Source organism: Oscarella lobularis, chromosome 9 (assembly GCF_947507565.1).
Source record: "Oscarella lobularis chromosome 9, ooOscLobu1.1, whole genome shotgun sequence".
In the NCBI taxonomy this organism is placed as follows: Eukaryota; Metazoa; Porifera; class Homoscleromorpha; order Homosclerophorida; family Oscarellidae; genus Oscarella; species Oscarella lobularis.
The window spans coordinates 2,211,239-2,229,570 of record NC_089183.1 but is presented as its reverse complement, the minus strand read 5'-3'; the positions used below and the strand labels follow the sequence as shown (position 1 = coordinate 2,229,570).

Genomic DNA, 18,332 nt, shown 5'->3' with positions numbered 1-18,332 from the left:
AAGATACTCGTAGCTTTCTGTCTAAAATCAGGGACAATAAACTGTAGCGCACGCTTTGGAAGACGTTTGGATAATAAAATATTAACCCGATTCCATCTCGCGTTTTTTCCTCACCACGTGCTCGAGAACGTTTAATTAGTAGTGCACATGCGCAGGATTTTTGCACAAAATGGCCTCTTCGGATTGGTCCAAAGCAGTCGAAGATCAGGAAAAGAGACTTTCCGCCGGTGTAAGTCACAAACTCCTCTCGATTCGCCTTCGACGCGCGGCGAGGTCCCGTTTCTCCAGATGAAGCGAGTCCAACTGGGAGCTCCCAGAACGGCGCCTAAGACGGGAGAGGCGACGCCGTCGGCTCAACCAAGCGCCGGCGATTGGTGCGACGAAGTCGATTCAGGCCCAGAGGGAGAAGAAGAAGGAGGTCGAAGGACAAGCTGCCAACCCGATAGAGGGGTTGCACGGTGACGTCACAGCGCACGTGATCATCGACCGTGGTGGGCAAGCCTACAAGGTGGGACAGCTGTTCCGCATTGGGTTATTTAGGGTTTTTTCACCGATTTACCGTCGTTGTACGTAGATATGGTTCAAACGTGCTGCGTAATCGGATGCGCGAATCGATCGGAAAGCGGCAGTGGAATTCGCTTTTTCCGTATCCCTTCTTCCACGAATTCTGTGCGTCGTTCCTGCCAGACAACAGACGATTTACGCGTTCGACGACGCGAAAAATGGATAGCGGCAATCAGGAGGAAAGACTGGGCTCCCTCTGCCGATTCAAGAGTTTGCTCGGCTCACTTCATTAGCGGTACGAGAATGGTTTTTTACCTAAAATTTAATTAATCGCCGCGTCTTGCTACAGGCTCACCTTCACCGCTACAGGATGCAACAAACCCTGATTGGGTTCCCAGCGTGCGGATGGGGTACTCATTTTCAGCTGTGTCGACGAAGACGTCAATTGGCAGATACGAACGTCACGAAAGAAGGAGGGGGCTATTGTCTGCTGCTGAGAGTGAGGAATCCGTTGCTTGCACAATCGATATGACTGTGGACGAAAGCCTTATCGACGAAGCGAATGATGATACTTGCATGGCCTCTTCTTGTCAAACAGACATGTCTTTCACTGCCATCAAGGGGCTGGAAAGCGAGTTGCAGCGAATGACCGACGAACGAGACGGTTTGAGGGAGGCAATTGGTCAAATTTCTATCTCGTTCGACTTCTTGAAGAATAACAATTCTAAATTGAAGTTCTACACAGGTATTCAAATTTCATTACTGTTACATTACTGACTCAGTGTGTACTCACTCGTAGGTATTCATGAATGGCCTGTTTTTTACTCGTTGTTCCAGCTGGTTGAAGATGCCCTTCCTGAAGGGAACAAACTAACAAAGAAGGACATTTTCGTCATGTTCTTCTTAAAGATCCGTCTGAATCTAACGGACGAAGACATAGGCGATCGGTATGGCGTACATAAAAGTACGGTATCTCGGCATTTTCACCAAGTTCTGGATGTGATGCACATCAAATGTGCTCACCTGATTTGCTGGCCCGACAGAGAGACGCTTCGTCTGACAATGCCCACGTCCTTCCGCAAATTCTTCAAGTCCTGCTGTGTAATAGTCGATTGCACCGAGATATTCATAGAACGACCGTCCGACCTGCTTGCGAGAGCCCAAGTCTGGAGCAATTACAAACATCATTCGACAATCAAATTTCTGATTGGCATATCACCTCAAGGAACCATTTCGTTTCTTTCCCATGCAGCTGGTGGTCGTATGTCTGACAAAGACATACTGGAAAGTTCGGGCCTAACGCATCTACTGCTACCGGGTAGGTCAATACCTCTGCGTGACTGTGTTATGGTTATGACTGTCTTATGTCACAGGCGACGTAATTCTAGCAGATCGTGGATTTACCTGTCATGCCTACGCTCGACTTACCATGAGCGAAATTAAGATGCCAACATTTACCAGAGGCAGGAAACAGCTCGAGAAGATTGATGTCGACTGGAGTCGAGAGTTATCGCTGGTAAGGATCCATGTTGAGCGACTCATAGGCGTCCTGAAACAGAAGTACACGATCCTACAGAGCGTCATGCCAATCTCCTTCATCTCCAACAGCAGTAGCGGTAACTCAACTCTAGATAAATTGATTAGGGTATGTTGTGCTTGTGTTAACCTGTGTCCGTCCGTTGTCAGTGGAGAATAGACGTCATATTCACCCCCACTACTACCATTAATTGAACTACTCATTTAGCATTGTCTACTTTTCTGCAAGAGGGACAGTACCATTTGCCCTTTGGCACCGACTGCATTCTTAGGCAGTCGCAGTGAAACCATTTAATTCTGCATTTTTTGCTTTCGCAGAAGATCATCAGGCCCTTGCTTGGCTCGCCGCAGTAGCACCAGGAAGCAGAATCACTCGTATCAGTAGCGTCGATTACTTGCACGTCGTCACGACTGACGACCGGAACAGGTACGATATTGTCGGTGCTCACCACTGGCCTCCGCGTGTACCATTTCCCGACAATCTCCGGCAAAAGCCCGTAGGTAAAAAAGTGACTGACGTTCTCCAATTTCTCTCGCATGAATTCAGGATCCGGATGAATACGCTCGACGGCCATTTCTTGTGGGGTCCACACCACAAAGTCGCAGTATGACACGCGACAGACATGAATTTGCATTTGTACCTGGTAATAGTACGCGTGATCTCCCGTCGGAAGTCCCCTCTGCCCAATGCCCACCTGGTAATAGTAGGCGTGATCTCTCTGAAGCATCCACTTCCCGTCAGTTTCCGTCAGGCAAAGATTGGCAGTGCTGCGCAGGGGGCTGTCTCGCACAGTGAACGGGCACTTCAATTCGACCGTGCCTTGACCGCAGCACTCGCAACAAACCAATGCATCCGGAGATGCACCAATGAATGAGCATTCCGGATCAAGGAAGAGGCCAGCAAGATGAATGGTGAGACCTTCGTGCTTGTGTGTAGCCGCAGCAAAGTAGGCTTGTCGTGCCGTTTCTTCATTCTCTTGACCCCACCTTTGCAAAAGTAATCAGAAATTCCCTTTTATGTGTTACTGACCTTTACCTAGTAGCCTCTGTTGAGAAAGCGCGTGGATAGCACAGTCTCTTTATTAGACTAACAGACGGCATATCGCGCTTGGTGTGTGCCGCATCCTTGAAATTTGACGCCGTTATTCTTCCAGCTCTGTGAGCAGACCACAGTTTGCTGGACGCCTGATTTCGTGTCTCCGCCTCGATCTTTAACGCCTGGTCGGCGGAAACCTCAAAAAAATTGTTACAGCTGATAGCTTAGGTAGTGTTCGCGTTGCCCTTACTGTAATACTGCTTTTCATTTGTTCACATTTTGTTAGCAGGCTGCAGTAAGAAAGTTCCAATGCTTCAGGATCGTACAGATCCGTAATGGGCTTGGGAAATGACGGATTGCTGGCCTTAGGGACGAAGTCCTTGGCGTACCCAGGAGTGACCAGCAGAATAGCTGGCTTTTGCTTGGCCCCGCTTATCCCGTCGTAAAACGCTTTCAGCTGGTCTTCACTGGGAGGACTAATAACTTTCCCCTCAACCTAGATAGGCGTGCAGTAGCTCTCAGAGGAAGAATTTCCTTCCCAGCAACCTGTGTACTGGCAGCTTCGCCACTCTTCTTCCGCTTTGGGTTGCTGAAGCAGATGTCGCGAACAAATGCAGGCTTGACCTAAAATTCAAGTGTAAGGACAGTCACGTACAACAATCGAACTCACGTTGCGGCGTGGCGGCAACCAAACGCATGACTGGGACGTGCAGGAGTCGTCGCCGCAATTTCGTCGCGCATCAGCAGCATTGACAGCGCAGGAGAGGATTGCCGCTATATGAGAGCATGCTTCTCCCAGTCTATTGTCAGTGAAGTAAGCACGTCATCAATAAGTAAGCACGTCATCAATATGCAAGAAATACCCTGCCATGCAGGTGCAATGCGTAGAAAGAACTTCTCCGTCACGCGCAAAAATTGCCCACGGAAGAAGGTGATCTGCATCTGATCTTTGTGAATGCCTCACCTTGATGCATGTTAACAGATTTGTATGATAGAGTGTACCTGCAACTCACCTTTCCCATGATAACGAATTTCTTTTCTCCAGAAGAATCAAGAAACTTGTGCAATTGCAGATTGTGCACCCAGCCAGCAGATACGAAACTGTCTCCACTAAGCATTCCTTTCCAGGCCTAATGAAGTACTGCAGTCATGGCCGTAAGTCAATGCATTACCCGAACCTTTATTTCCTGTCTTGTGTAAGGACTCGGTGTTGATATCATGTAGATTATCATATCGCTCGATTTCACGTCAGGAATCTCATCAGGAGACGCCGTCCATTCATCAATCTCGTACGGATCAACGAGCAAGCCAGCAGCAGTGACTTTCGCCCTATATCTCGCCTGTGACTCGCGAGAAAGACCGGAGACACGTTTCGAAAGTCGTTCCATTACACGCGCGCTAAGTGTGCCCAGAAAACGCAGCATATACGTTTAATGCGAAATTCAGTGACAGAATGGAATAGCTACACGCGATAGGCACACCCTTCTCCCTCTAAAGTCAACAAAGTAAGCACCGAGTCAGCATAAATTAGAGCCTCATCGTCAACGAGTCACGCCCCCCAAATTAGCTCGCCGCTCCGATACTTGCGGATGTTGAGCGAAATTGGCAGTACTAAAAGCCCTATAAAGACCGTTTCTAAGTGATAAGTACCCGGTCCCCGACGGATAGGGTGGATTTTCATCGATACACCCAGCTGCCCGCAGGCGCGCCCACCAGTTTGCCCACCACGGTCAACGTCACGTGGATCATGACGTCACATGCAACCCCTCTATCTAGAGTGGACTAACAAATACGTCTGACTATTCTTAGACAAGCCGACGACTGCCGCCGAAGCGTCTCTTTTGAATAAATTGTTGCACGACGGATTGGTGAAGGCGAAAGTGTCGGTTGAAGTCCAACAGAAGGATCCCAATTCGCCTCTCTACAGCGTCAAATCCTTTGAACAGCTTAGACTGTGAGAAATGGTGTTTTTTCTCAGTTGGCGTGTGTAAGGCCTTTTTCTTTCTTTTCGAGGTCGAGGGAACTTCTCGACGGCATCTACGGAATGGGGTTCAATACGCCGTCGAAGATTCAGGAGACGGCTCTACCTGCCTTGATTGCCGATCCGTGAATTCTTATCTCGGATTCGTTCTTCCTTCTGAAGATTCTTTTTTTTTTCGTTTCTGCGCAGTCCATGTAATATGATCGCTCAATCTCAGTCTGGCACAGGCAAAACTGCGGCATTTGTTTTGGCGCTTCTCCATCGTGTCGACAAGACGAATATGTGGCCTCAAGTAAATGTTTCGTCGAGAAGACGACTCATTAGTGGGAATTTGATAGGTCCTGATCTTATCGCCCACTTACGAATTGGCTGTGCAGACTGGAGATGTCATCTCCGAAATGGCCAGATTTATACCTGAAATTAAGATTATGCTTGCAATCAAAGGAAAGAAACGTAACTAAACATCGCTTTTTTGACTGACTGTTGTGCAATATTTTGGTTTTTAGCTGAAAGGGGGCAGATGATAGCCGAGCAAATAGTTGTCGGAACGCCGGGAACAGTTCTCGATTTTCTGACGAGGCGACGGTGTCTGGATCCGAATAGAATTCGGGTGTTTGTCCTAGACGAAGCCGACATCATGATAAACGTGCAAAATTTTCAAGATCACTCTGTCCGAGTTCAAAGGTAAAAAGCCGAAACAAAAAAAATTCTAAGATTCGAGACGGTGTTTCTCGCGCGCAGACAGTTGAAGCCCGACTGCCAGATGATGCTTTTCTCGGCGACGTACAGCGACGAAGTGATGTCGTTTGCAAAGAGAATCATACCCGACCCCATCGTAATTCGTCTAAAGAAAGAAGACGAGACGCTCGACAACATTCGGCAATATTATACCATCTGCCAGAAGGAAGAGGAGAAATTCGTGGCCTTGTCTAACATCTACGGAGTCGTTACGATAGGCCAGGCAATTGTTTTCTGCTACGTAAGGAAAAAATGACCGCGATGAATCGTTTAGACCTACCGCGTCGAAAGCGAATGCGTCATTTTTTTGTTTTCTCTATTCTAGACTAGGAAGTCGGCCTCCGCCTTGTGCGAGAAAATGAAAAACGACGGGCACGCCGTCGCTCTTCTCACCGGCGAGTTGACCCTCGAAGATCGTGCGACGATCCTCACTCGCTTTCGCGACGGCAAAGAGAAGCTGCTCATCACGACGAACGTCTGCGCGCGCGGCATCGACGTCGAGCAGGTGACGGTCGTCTTCAATTTTGACATCCCGGTCGACGTCTATCGTCAGCCCGACTTTGAAACCTATCTGCATCGAATCGGTCGTACGGGCCGGTTCGGCAAGTCGGGCTTGGCGATCAATTTCGTCGACGGCATACGTTCGCGCGAGTACCTGAAAAGAATTGAGGATCATTTCGGAAAGAAGATTAGGGAGCTGCGCACCGACGACATCGACGAGGTGGAGAAGCTGAACGAGGAGTAATTGCGTCGCAGAGTGGCGTCCAGAACGTGAGTTTTGAGTTTTATCCGCAACAGTTGCGTCTAGTTTATTGTTGTTGGCAACGATGATTCTGATTTGCCTTACATCTACAAAATACTTGGGTTTTCTCCCCCGTTGCTTGCGTTGCTTGCTATATATATTAATAACAGGCAGTGTTTTTTTTCACGTAACTTTGACCTTGCCCTCGTCATCTTTAAGAAAAGTAGTAGTGTTATCGGTTCCAAAAAATTACAACATTTATTTGTCACAGTGAAGTACACTGATAATCCGGGATCTCCTTCGGCTGCAACCGATTCTCTGTGCAGGAGAATCTCCGTCTCGCTAAGCCATCCTTCGTCTTGCAGCAACATAACTGAGCGTTTTCTTTCTACAAGGCACGTAGGTATAGGCGTTGGCGTACCTAAATCTGACCCGTTATATCGCTAGCCCAGTCTTCCGTTCGACGGAAATGCGTCCAGCAGAGCGTTCAAACAGCTCATTTGACGTGCAGAGCCAGAGCAAAGAGCCCAAAGCGTGTGTACATATCGCGCGGACACAGCGCGCGACTCGAATGCATAGAGCGAATTTATTCCACGTAGGTCTACATGCCGATTATTCGCCGAACGACAAACAAAGCGAAGCTCAAACACGGAAACGACACCACGAACACGCCAGACATATAATAATAACGACTTGACATCCAGAGAAAGTGTCTTCGGAGCTCTGCGTGGGCGTAGCTCCTTTTTTTGCCTCTAACACTGTCGCATGCCAATCAGCTACAAGTGCCTATAGGGGAGCTCCGTGACAAACGTCGCTATTGCAGCACGAACCGCAAGAATAGAACGGCCAACAGGCGCACGTAGTCCCTGCCTTCACTGATGCTCGTACGCTGATTTTCATTGTCGCCCACGTCTGTGCAGGCGAGACCTTCGCAGCATCTTTCCGCGCTCAGATCTGTCGCATTTTTCGGAGGCGGAACGCATTGGTCGCCTTCGCTGCGACACTCGTACTTGTACGAGGTGATGCAAACGGCGGTGAAGATGTACGAAGCGAAGAGAGACGCTCAGCTAGAGCAACTGCAATTTTTGTCATCGTGGGATCAGGCGGGCAACTGGCTGTATCCCCGCACAATTGAACGAGTTTCGCGTTCGACGTAGACGCCATGCAGCCGACGCATTGATCGGCCGATCGACGCGATGAAGCGGATCCTTCTCGACGTGCTCTTGAAAGGCGACGGCAAACTGTTCGCTGAGCGTCGCTCGAACGACGACGTTGCGAGCGTTGCGCACGGGACTGCTCAACTTCTCCTTCATGTCGCTCAATTCGAGCGCGGGACGAACGGATCGATGGTGGGATTCGTCGTCGTTGCCATGGCAACAGAACGAACTTCGATCCAAACGTACTGAACGGTCGATTGAGGCGCGTCGACGGCGACGGCGTGCTGTTCGTCGCGCAGAAGGGAACGTCCTGCTGACGCGCGACGTCAACTCGATGCGCCGACGTCTTGCCAATCCACGTGTCGGTGACTTAGACGCGCGCGCGCGCGCCGACTTGACACGCGCGCGCGCCGGCTTGACCCGCGCGCGTGACGAATTTGTCGACGCGACGAAATTCGCCAGTCACGATAGTCGTCCTTTTCGTGTTCTACGAAGTTCATCTCTTCGCTGCGACGAGAAGAGGCACTCGACTGTGAGCCCGCCGCTTCGAAATGCGTCAGGTGGAGCGACGAAGCAGAGAAGGAGCAGCCAATAGACAATTGTGTACATGCAGCCAGAGAATATCCATATCAACAGCCGGGAAAATCACTAGGATGCCCGTACAATCATAGTCCCAGTGTTTAGGACGTCGCGTTGTGTGCTACTGCAGTGTTATGCTACGTGCGTTTATATATCGCGCGAGCACAGCTCGCAGATTTCTAGCAAGGCTATCGAGCAGCTCAGTCAAAACACCAGACCCGCACGACGGACCGATCGATACGCCTAACACGTTTCGTGGAATGCAAGCCGACTTCCCATGTCTCGCCCGGTAAGCGCGCTCTCATCGACGTAACGTGCCGGACGAGCAGGATCTCGGGCCGTTCGTCATCCTACTGAGTACTCGCGCGGCCCGCCGCGTGACGTTACATATTTTTCACGTGTATTCACAGGCCCGATGAATGGCCGGAGCCGAGATACAGCGACCGTGTTCGCGGCTACGAGACGTTTAGCAGCAAAACGCCATTCCATTTTCGCTGGGGCGGAATGTTGCCTGAAATTTCAATTGCATACGAAACGTGGGGCAAGCTGAACGACTCCAAGTCGAATGCGATTCTATTGCACCCGGTCCTGTCGACGTCGTCGCATGCAAAGAGTAACAAAGTTTGTAGAAGATTTTAGGAGCGAGCTGGAGCGTGTCTGATATTGAATTATGTACGATATAGGGTAATCCTGATGCGGGCTGGTGGGAGGAGTTTATTGGGCCCGGCCGTCCTCTTAATACGGACGAGTTTTTCGTTATTTGTACTAATAATTTGGGTAGCTGCTACGGATCTACGTAAGGACGAAACGAAACGTCATGTTTCTTTCCTTCATAATTTCGTTTGTGTAGGGGCCCATCGAGTCTTAACCCAGAAACGCAAAAGGTCAACAGAAGGATATCATCGCAATACCTAAATTAGCCTCAGTTTGACGTGTAGCCATATGGCATGACGTTTCCTCTTCTGACTGTGGAAGACATGGTCAGATCTCAGTTTTTGCTCCTTGATCACCTTGGGATAGAAAAAGTGAGAAGGTCAATGATACGAAGGGGAGCATAGTCAAAGTGGGACTCGTTAGGTTCACGCTGCTATCGGTTCATCGCTCGGTGGAATGGAATCATTCCAAGCAGCAGCTCTCTTTCCGGACCGCGTGGAACGGTAATGCATACAGAACCCGAGCTATTTCAAATCTTTCGGATTTCACAGAGCCATTTCTGTGTCGGCGTGCGTACGCACGCATCCCCAGTCAATTGCTTTGCGCTATTGCCAACGACGCATCATCATGTCGGATCCCAACTGGAATGGTGGTAACTACTACGAAGGCAAATTTCCTTTTGTTGGAATGCGTCACGCTCGCGAATTGGGCACGTATACGTACCGAAGCGGTCCTGAATGGGAAGAGCGGTTTGGACACGAGAGACGCAGTCCCACCGAGCCACCCAACTTTTGCCCTGACTTTGAAATCGAGCACTATCTCGAACATGCCGGTAACAAATTTTCTCTAATCTATGATCCCAATTCTACCCTATACATATCAAAGGTACAGAATGCATGGACCTTACTGTTTTGTTCAGACTGAGGCTGTACTTTGTCTTAGGCTATGGATCTGTTTGACTTGGGTGATGGGTGCGATTCTCTATTGAGTGGCGTTGCACGAATCACGTGCCCTGTTTTGGTACGTGCAATTGAAGTGGTATTTCACTATTTGCGCGCGTGTACTTGATGTGTTTAATTAATTAGGTACTGGGCGTTCCTAGCGACGTTCTTTTTCCCGTCTCTCAGCAGCGAGAAGCGGCTGACATTCTTAGGAAGACTGGTAAAAGATCTGTAAATTCCTCCGCCTTCGTTGTAGCGCCCGTCTTCTTCTTTGGCAGGCAATTCTGCTGTGACGTATTACGAGATAAATTCTATTTACGGTCATGATACGTTTTTCTTTGATTTTCATAACGTTGGGACGGCTATAAAGGTGAGCTCATTATTGCGTTTGTCTGAACATCATACTTGTGCACTAGGGCTACCTAGAAAGCAGCTTAGCCATCATTTCATAAAGTCTATTCATTTCTCTTCTCGTCGTTTGATTGCTCTGCAAGCAAACTGACGTTTAACTTTCTTACTTTCTTTCTTTCTTCCTTTTCTTTCTGTCTTTCTTTCTTTACAGTCTCCTTCGCCATGCACACCGCATTTTTACGAGAACACTAAGTAACATTGTTAAGATCTTTTGAGAAAACTTCTGTTAGAGGAACCAAGTGCACTAAAAATGTTGCTCGTTTAGATGATGCCGTGGGGTGAAGAAAACTATCATGAACAATTCCAGTGAACCAGGATGCAGTACGGAAGTACATGTGTAAAAGCAGGGTTCTCATCTACGTCACGAAAATATTGTATGGTATTGTTTAGAGTGCGTTGCCTGAGTTTCTTAGCCATTGCGCACAAAGAAACCAACGACAGATGTTGATCCAACGAACGCCGTCATATCCGTTTTTGAGTCTACGTCATCATCACAGTTATTGTCTCTTGTACAAGGCACAGATGGAAAGTCGTATCTGATGCTGCCGAATAATCGAGAAATGAAGATGAGGTTTGAAGGCTTCAAAGTTCCGTGCGGCAACGTCAGAATCGACTGGCAATTAGTCGACAGAGCCAACAGTGATGCGGTAGTGTATTCGTCAACGGGCCAGATAGAAATCGCCAGTGAAACAATACACGACGTAACGGTTACGAACCAATTCACACTAACAAACGGAGGCACGTACAGAGTCGACGCTACAGCCAAAAACGTGAGAGACGCAGAAACTGCGAAAAAGTCCGACGAGATCTTCGTTGATGTCACCGCTCCAGTAATCGGGGTCGATGGAAGTCGTCCTGGTCCAAATCAAGTGACAGATATCGACTATCAAATTGGAATTAACGCAGTTTCAATTCATTGGGACCCAAATACCATTGAGGATCCCGAAAGTGGAATCGATACAGACAGCTATAGAATCGCCGTGGGCACAAGCGCCGGTAGCACAAATATCGAGGACTTTGTGTCGTCAGCGACTGGAGAGATAACTGGACTCACTCTGACTCACGGCACAACGTATTACGTGACGTTGAGAGTGTATAATCGCGCTGGATTGTTCACCATCAGATCGTCGGACGGCGTCACCGTAGACACAACGGCACCAGTAGCAGGAGCAGTGACGATTGTTAACAGTACGACCGATCAAACTCAGCGCGACTATTTCACATCACCGAGTCGTCGCTTTGCAGCCACGCTGAAAGGTTGTAATGATCCCGAGAGCGACATACGTCAAATGAGCTGGACAATGTGTTCTACCAATGTACAGAATTCGGCCGATACAGCGTGCAACACGGCTGGTTACCAAACGTACAGTTGCGCCGATTTCAACGACTGTCTCATCGATATTACGTTTTCACCTTCAGATCGAATCCTTCTCAACGGAAATTTCCAATCAGGCTACTCGTATACACTCAGTTTGTCAATCGAGAACGAAGCTCTATTGGCAAGTTCCGTCGACTCGAATGCAGTGATCGCCGACTATGATGCGCCTCTAGGCGGAACAGTGTATGACGGTCTCATTACAGATATTGACTACCAACACGTGAACACGTCAATCAGTGCGAGGTGGTTCGGGTTTCGAGACGAACAGAGTGGATTGGACTATTGCCAATTGGCAGTTCGTAGAACATCGCCGGATGTAATCGTACTTCCGTTCGGCAATGTTGCTCTCAGCCGAATGACCACTAAACTGTTAGATTTGGCAGCAGAGACCGTGTACAGTGTAACCGTACGTTGTTTTGACAAAGCCGGATTCTACACGGACGTTACATCGGACGGAGTATTCATCGATCCGTATCCTCCCGTCGCGACAGAGATAGCTGATATTCGGTACGAAGATAATGTAAACGATGAAGACGAAGACAGAGATTTTCAAGTTCAGCAAACAGGCGTGAAAAGCAAGTGGAAAGTCTTTCCATCCGCCAGTGGTCTTGCATCGTGTTTCTGGTCACTGGGATCGACGAGGAATGAATTGCAACTGGGAGACATTGTTCCAGAACAGTCTATTTTGACGACAAGTACAAGCTATACGTATACGATAGCCTTGTCAATGTCGACGACGTACTTCGCAGCCGTACGCTGTACTAGTCGCGCTGGTCTATCGACGACATCGATATCGGATGGAATCGCAGTAGATACAAGCGTTCCTACGTCGGGAGCAGTCTACGACTTGTGTCCCGATCCGTGTGGCCTTACAACGGACATTGAGTATTCTCCGTCTAATACTGCTTTGAAATTTCGGTGGGATCATTTTACCGATTCTGAGAGTGGCATCGAATTCTACGAGTGGAATTACGACCAAGACTGTACTGGATTCTATATATTGAGCGAGTTTGAGCCCGTCGGACTAGTTAACGAGGTCTTCTCCAATCAATCACTCGATCACAATGTTCAGTATTGTGTAACAGTACAAGGCGTCAATGGAGCTGGACTCAAAGTAGCGAGTAGATCAAACGGCGTCCTGATCGATACAACGTCGCCGAGAAACGTTGTAGTGAGAGACGGAAATAATCCATCAACAGATATTGACTATCAGTCGTCAAGCGAGACCGTGTCATTTACGTGGTCGCAAGTAACAGATCCTGAATCTGGTATCGCTCTTCTCCATGTTGGTCTGGGTTCGTCACCAGGAGACAATGACATTGTGCCACCGACAACGATATCTAACGTTTCTACGTCGCATTCGTTCAGCAACCTGAGACTGGAACAGAACAATGTGTACTACGCATTAGTCTGTACCACGAATGGAGCTCGTCTACGCACGTGTGTGAACTCCGACGGAATTTTGATTGATACCACTTCTCCCAAAACAGGCGTTGTCATTCACGGCGCCGTTCAACCGGGAATGATGTACCAAGCAGACGATAGCAAAATCATAGCGCATTGGTACGGATTCAGAGACTTGCAAAGCTCAGTAGACTATTTCGAATGGGCGATTGGTACATCGCCAAGTGCAACCGATGTTCAGGTGTATACGGCGGTCGGTTCAAATGTTACATTTGAGGCAGATCTTCCTCTCGAAAATGGACAGAAATACTTCGTGTCCGTTATCTGCTACAATGGAGCAGGTTTGCAAATTGCCGACGTCTCTGACGGAGTGACTGTGGACATAACGGCGCCTGTAACGTCAGAGATGACCATCTCTTTTACTTGGCCTCGTAGTCCATTTGGAATCATCGCTTCATGGGAGAATTTCACCGACGCCGAAAGTCCCATCTGGTACTACAAGTGGTCAGTCGGTACTACGAAATGCGGTACTCAATCGCAAGTATTCACGAACGTCGGCACGCGAACGACGGCGTCAAATTTCATGATCACGTTCGTATCGGGACTAACGTACTATTCGTCTGTTGTAGCTCGCAATCGAGCTGGGCTGTTATCAAAGATCTGCTCAGACGGTCTTCTATTTGACGACAGTCCACCGATCGCTGGGATTGTCCGAGATGGAGACGGAACGACAGATGTCGATTTCCAAACACAAACGACCACATATTCTTTGAACTGGGACGAGTTTGAAGACGACGAGAGCGGATTGGGTCAGTGTTCGGTGGGCATTGGTACGAGCAATGATAGCGCCGATATTCGCGACTTTGTAAATGTGGGAAAAGGTGTAACTCGATATCGTTTCACTAATGTTCAGCTGCGGAATGGAATCAAGTACTATGGGATCGTCCGCTGCAACAACACAAATGGATTAGAAACCACCGCGTCATCAAATGGCGTTACTATCGATACGACTCCACCAACACCTGGGGACGTTCGTACTATTCGTTTCCAGACATCACTGACGTCAATCGAAGCTACGTGGGATACATTCACGGATACAGAGAGCTCTATTGACAGTTATTGGTTGTCAATTAGCAGCCACAGTCCTCAAGATACGCTTCCTTTCACCAACGTCAAACTAAATACGTTTGCTGTACATACAGGACTAAATCTAACAGCGAACACTACTTACGTTGTAACGGTGAGAGCATTCAATCGTGCAGGACTGTCATCCGTAGCGTCTTCAGAAGGACTCGTAATTGACCTATCTCCACCTCGAGCAGGTATTGTATTCGACGGAATCTCTGGCGCTGATATCGACTGGTGGTATAGCGCTAGAGGCATCGGTTCGCGCTGGACTGGTTTCACTGACGATGAAAGCTCTATAGTCAGCTACAGATGGTCAATCGGAACGAACGTGGACGGGTGCCAGGTTCTTGCTGCTAGTGACGTGACTGTGAGCACAAGCGCCGAGTGTGACTCGTGCTCATTTATTCCCGGAAGCAAATACATCATCACAGTCGAAGCTACGAATGGAGCTGGACTGAAAAGCGTAGCATCGTCAGACGGGTTTGTCGTCGACTTGACAGATCCAGATTCAGGTTCTATAACATCTCTGACATGAATTTCAAACGACATTCTAAGAGCACGTTGGAGTGGAGCCAGCGATCCAGATAGCGGTCCTCCCGGGTGTTCAATGATAGCAATGGCTCAAACAGGATGGTCCATTGAACACCAATTGGTGGGATTCGAACAACAGACAGTCGACTTTGATATTAGTGGATATGCCATGACAGATAAGGTGAATGTATACGTGAACTGCAGCAACATGGCCGATTTGACGGCATCATCGGCACGTCGAAGTATCGACGCATCTCCACCTAAGTCCGGATCTATTTCACTGGTGGAATTCGACGACTCGTCGTTTACTATGGAATGGAAAGATTATCAAGATCCTCAATCGGCGATTGAGTCCATGGAGATCATTCTTTTACCGTCAACATCGAATTCGTCAGACACTGTATTCGTGCAGCCGCAAATGGGATCATTCTATACCTTTATATCCGCCCACAATCTTTATGAAAGCTCAATGTCGGTTTCAGCACGAGCAATCAATCTTGTTGGACTCTTTTCAGCTGCAACAGCAGAGGTGTTCACCTTTCCGTCGCCTAGTAATGTTCTGAGTGAAGGCGACTGTTGCGACGTTACAGTTAACTATAGCGAAACGTCTATTGGAGTGTCTTGGGATTGGAAGAATGAGATGAACGCCAGATCATCGGAACTCGGCTACGAGTATCGTTACAGCATAGGATCTGTTCCAGGTGGCGCTCAGATACTTCGTTACACAGCTGTTGGGACGGAGAGAAACGCTACGTGTAGTGACTGCGTCATGATACAGGGGTCGTACTACCACGTCAGTATTCACGCTTCGTTGGACAATTTCGCGACGTACATCGACGTTCAGTCGTCACCTGTACTTATTGATCTAACTCCGCCTGTATCTGGCGACGTTGTGGACGAAGATTTTTAAGCAATCAATGCAACATTCACGGCGTCATGGAATGGATTCTATGATCCGGAAAGCGCTGTAGATCGGTGTACAGTTTCCATTGCACTACAAACGTCTTTGGAGAGCGTATGGGAAAGAGACGTCGCCTCAAACGGGGCAGGAACCATCTCCGTCAGTGTAGACACGTGGACTCACGGATCGTCATACTTGACTATTTTGACGTGTTACTCCGAAAAGTTCTCTACGCCGAAATCTGATGGATTTACCGTAGACGGAACACCGCCATCGGGTGGAAGTGTTTCGTTCAGTATTACTGGAGTAGAGAGTGGAATGACAGCAGTTGCTGGATTCTTGACGGATTTCCATGACGACGAAAGCGGCATCGCATCGTATCATTTGACTTTGATCAACCAAAAAGGAGACTCCGTCTTCAACGAAGACGTTGGGCAAGTTACGTCGTTCTCAGCATCGCTCAACTTGACAACGCAAATTGAATATCAAGTCATCGTTCGAGCCAGAAACAAAGCCAAGCTGGACACGTACCGTCGATCGGCTTGGGTTATGCACGACACGACGGCACCGGTCGCATCGTATATCTACGACGGCGTGGAAAATTACGATTTAGATTTCCAACTGTCTATCGAAGGCTATTCCGCCTCGTGGGGCAGAATGACTGATAACGAAACAAAGATCGTCGACTGTCTTTGGTACGTCGGCACGGCACCGGGAGGAAGTCAACTCATGCGTCCTCAATCAGTCGGACTCAGCACCGAGGGATCGTGCACTCACTGTACGATGTCACCGGGAATGACTTACTATTCGACTGTCTCGTGTTACAACGCAGCTGGATATCGCACAGTTATATCTTCGGACGGAATTCTAATCGACACGACATCTCCCGTTAGTGGAAACGTGTACGATGGAAAGGGAAAGCAAGACAAGATGTATCAGAGCGAGACATCATTCGTCGACTGTAGCTGGGACAGTTTCATTGACGCCGAGAGCGGTGTGACGGAGTACAGCGTTTGCTTGGGATCGTCAGCTGGTTTATGCGACGTGCACGTAAAGACCGAAAGCATCAATTCTGCGGAATGGCAATTCTCCAACTTAATCCTGGAAGACAAACGCATCTACTATTGTTCAGTGTATGGAACGAACGGAGCTGGTTTGTCGTCCGTATCTACGTCGGATGGCGTGACCGTGGACATGACATCGCCTGTAGCTGGACATGTGATTGAAGGCAGAGAGTTCGATTACGACTGTCAATACTCCGACGAGCCCATTGTATCGTCGTGGTTCGATTTCTACGACAGAGAGTCGGGTATTGCATTTTACGAATGGGGCATCGGGAAAAGCATCGGTTCGGACGACGTCATACCGTTCACGTGGATTGGGCTCAATCAGACGATGAGCATGGACGTAGACCCTGGAGAAAGCGGCAGTTTGGTGTTCGTGACAATTCGAGCTCAAAATGAAGCAGGAGGTAAGAGCAACGCCGTGTCGGATGGTGTGCAGATATTCAAACGAGGTGGTGATCTTCCATCTGGTTGCGTGTCGTTCGGTGCGTAGGGACAATCTCTCGTAACAGTCGCTCACTCGCTCTCACTCCCTCACACTCTAGTTATTTAGGCGATATCTCTTTTTGTTCCGTTTGAGTGAGTGTCTGTGTGCAAATCTGTCTTGTCTTTCTCAAACTGCGCACGTCAATGTTGTTGAAAGCGCGTTACTAAGCAACATCAAACGCTAGAATTGGCGCCTTCTGATAGTTCGAGAGGTTACGGAAGTATGCGTTCTCGATGATGTCATAACTAGAACATTGTCCGATATTGTTTTAGAGTGCGTTACGTAAAGATTCATTCGTCCTTGTGGTTTCGTCAGCCCAACATCTAGTCACACCACGAATTGTAGAGTCTACAATTCGTGGTCACACTACGTTCACGGTTAGAAGTCGCTACTTCTCTTTACCTGCACTTTGTGTCGTCATGCAGCGACTGGAGAGATAACTGGACTCACTCTGACGGACGGCACAATGTATTACGTCAATTTACGTGACGTTGAGAGTGGGTTGTTCACCGTCAGATCGCGATAATGACCGTCCCTCTGCATTCGACCTATTTGAACTCGTGTTATGCGTCCATACTTGCTAGTGAAAGATTTCGTGCTGCGGCACAATCAACACTTAAGGCCGATACTTCAGTCAGGCTTGAAACATCAAACGGAAGGCAATCGCCTTCCAAAATAGCCTCATTAATTATTACCTTCTATACATACATATGTAGGACTGCATCTTCATCGTTAGACCAATCGAAACAATACCATCTAGGAGACAATAATGGCTATGCTAAACCTTCCAGTAGTACTTACTTACCGATTATGGTCTTTCATGTGGCCGACAGTTTGTATTCGGTAAACGAAATTTTTGTATGTTACGTTCTCTCCTCGCCTAAGAAGCTGATCCGAGGTACTCATCGCTGTTTCTTTTGCCGAAGAGAAGCAGACCGCGTATATCCTGTGGTCGGAAATGTATTGTTTGAAGTGTGCACACTTATATTTGGTTCACGGAAAACTTGAATGTGATAATGATGATGTCCCGGAAGCGGACGACGATCTCAAGAACCTGACGTCGAAATTTTACTTCGTCGACTGGCGGGTTCGGAACGACTCAAGAGAACGGGGGCGACGGGAGACAGAGCCAAGGAAGGGACACCAATCAACTGTGGCTT

At 48.4% G+C, this 18,332-nt stretch overlaps 4 protein-coding genes across 6 annotated transcripts; all 4 read left to right on the top strand.

Moving 5' to 3' along the window:
- Nucleotides 1-155: 155 nt before the first annotated feature.
- On the top strand, nucleotides 156-6,736 carry LOC136191633 (ATP-dependent RNA helicase DDX19A-like). Its single transcript, XM_065980006.1, has 9 exons — nucleotides 156-229; nucleotides 289-418; nucleotides 4,886-5,030; nucleotides 5,090-5,182; nucleotides 5,247-5,349; nucleotides 5,396-5,510; nucleotides 5,564-5,741; nucleotides 5,799-6,036; nucleotides 6,121-6,736. The coding sequence occupies exons 1-9, from the start codon at nucleotides 170-172 to the stop codon at nucleotides 6,538-6,540; spliced, it is 1,482 nt and encodes a 493-aa protein (XP_065836078.1). The 5' UTR covers nucleotides 156-169; the 3' UTR covers nucleotides 6,541-6,736.
- On the top strand, nucleotides 447-2,264 carry LOC136191634 (uncharacterized). Its single transcript, XM_065980007.1, has 5 exons — nucleotides 447-508; nucleotides 575-799; nucleotides 854-1,249; nucleotides 1,304-1,822; nucleotides 1,878-2,264. The coding sequence occupies exons 2-5, from the start codon at nucleotides 577-579 to the stop codon at nucleotides 2,198-2,200; spliced, it is 1,461 nt and encodes a 486-aa protein (XP_065836079.1). The 5' UTR covers nucleotides 447-508; nucleotides 575-576; the 3' UTR covers nucleotides 2,201-2,264.
- Nucleotides 6,737-6,859: 123 nt separating the features above from the next.
- Nucleotides 6,860-10,696, top strand: LOC136190823 (uncharacterized). 3 transcript variants are annotated; one of them, XM_065979100.1, is made up of 14 exons: nucleotides 6,860-6,932; nucleotides 6,985-7,071; nucleotides 7,137-8,414; nucleotides 8,473-8,562; nucleotides 8,684-8,894; nucleotides 8,957-9,069; nucleotides 9,124-9,157; nucleotides 9,212-9,298; nucleotides 9,351-9,430; nucleotides 9,479-9,812; nucleotides 9,870-9,947; nucleotides 10,013-10,088; nucleotides 10,147-10,616; nucleotides 10,670-10,696. In XM_065979100.1, exons 4-13 carry the CDS (start codon nucleotides 8,534-8,536, stop codon nucleotides 10,368-10,370), a joined length of 1,266 nt encoding a protein of 421 aa, XP_065835172.1. In that variant the 5' UTR covers nucleotides 6,860-6,932; nucleotides 6,985-7,071; nucleotides 7,137-8,414; nucleotides 8,473-8,533; the 3' UTR covers nucleotides 10,371-10,616; nucleotides 10,670-10,696. The 3 variants fall into 3 exon arrangements, with proteins under 3 accessions (XP_065835172.1, XP_065835171.1, XP_065835169.1); XM_065979099.1 differs by having other exon boundaries at nucleotides 7,137-8,562; nucleotides 10,147-10,238; nucleotides 10,285-10,616; nucleotides 10,670-10,687; XM_065979097.1 differs by having other exon boundaries at nucleotides 7,137-8,562.
- A 4-nt stretch (nucleotides 10,697-10,700) lies between these two features.
- LOC136190822 (serine-rich adhesin for platelets-like) lies at nucleotides 10,701-17,316 on the top strand. The gene has a single exon (XM_065979096.1). The coding sequence runs from the start codon at nucleotides 10,819-10,821 to the stop codon at nucleotides 14,722-14,724; it is 3,906 nt and encodes a 1,301-aa protein (XP_065835168.1). The 5' UTR covers nucleotides 10,701-10,818; the 3' UTR covers nucleotides 14,725-17,316.
- The last annotated feature ends 1,016 nt before the right edge of the window (nucleotides 17,317-18,332 follow it).

Excerpts from the sequence above, each read along its gene's own strand:
- LOC136190823 (XM_065979097.1), top strand. The coding sequence starts at position 8,408 with ATGCTACGTGCGTTTATATATCGCGCGAGCACAGCTCGCAGATTTCTA. Across the intron at positions 8,563-8,683 it reads GACTTCCCATGTCTCGCCCG|GCCCGATGAATGGCCGGAGC; the intron begins GTAAGCGCGCTC and ends GTGTATTCACAG. Across the intron at positions 9,158-9,211 it reads TTAACCCAGAAACGCAAAAG|CCATATGGCATGACGTTTCC; the intron begins GTCAACAGAAGG and ends TTTGACGTGTAG.
- LOC136190822 (XM_065979096.1), top strand. The coding sequence starts at position 10,819 with ATGCTGCCGAATAATCGAGAAATGAAGATGAGGTTTGAAGGCTTCAAA.
- LOC136191634 (XM_065980007.1), top strand. The coding sequence starts at position 577 with ATGGTTCAAACGTGCTGCGTAATCGGATGCGCGAATCGATCGGAAAGC. Across the intron at positions 800-853 it reads CTCGGCTCACTTCATTAGCG|GCTCACCTTCACCGCTACAG; the intron begins GTACGAGAATGG and ends GTCTTGCTACAG. Across the intron at positions 1,250-1,303 it reads TAAATTGAAGTTCTACACAG|GTATTCATGAATGGCCTGTT; the intron begins GTATTCAAATTT and ends ACTCACTCGTAG.
- LOC136191633 (XM_065980006.1), top strand. The coding sequence starts at position 170 with ATGGCCTCTTCGGATTGGTCCAAAGCAGTCGAAGATCAGGAAAAGAGA. Across the intron at positions 230-288 it reads AAAAGAGACTTTCCGCCGGT|ATGAAGCGAGTCCAACTGGG; the intron begins GTAAGTCACAAA and ends CCGTTTCTCCAG. Across the intron at positions 5,350-5,395 it reads AGACGAATATGTGGCCTCAA|GTCCTGATCTTATCGCCCAC; the intron begins GTAAATGTTTCG and ends GGAATTTGATAG.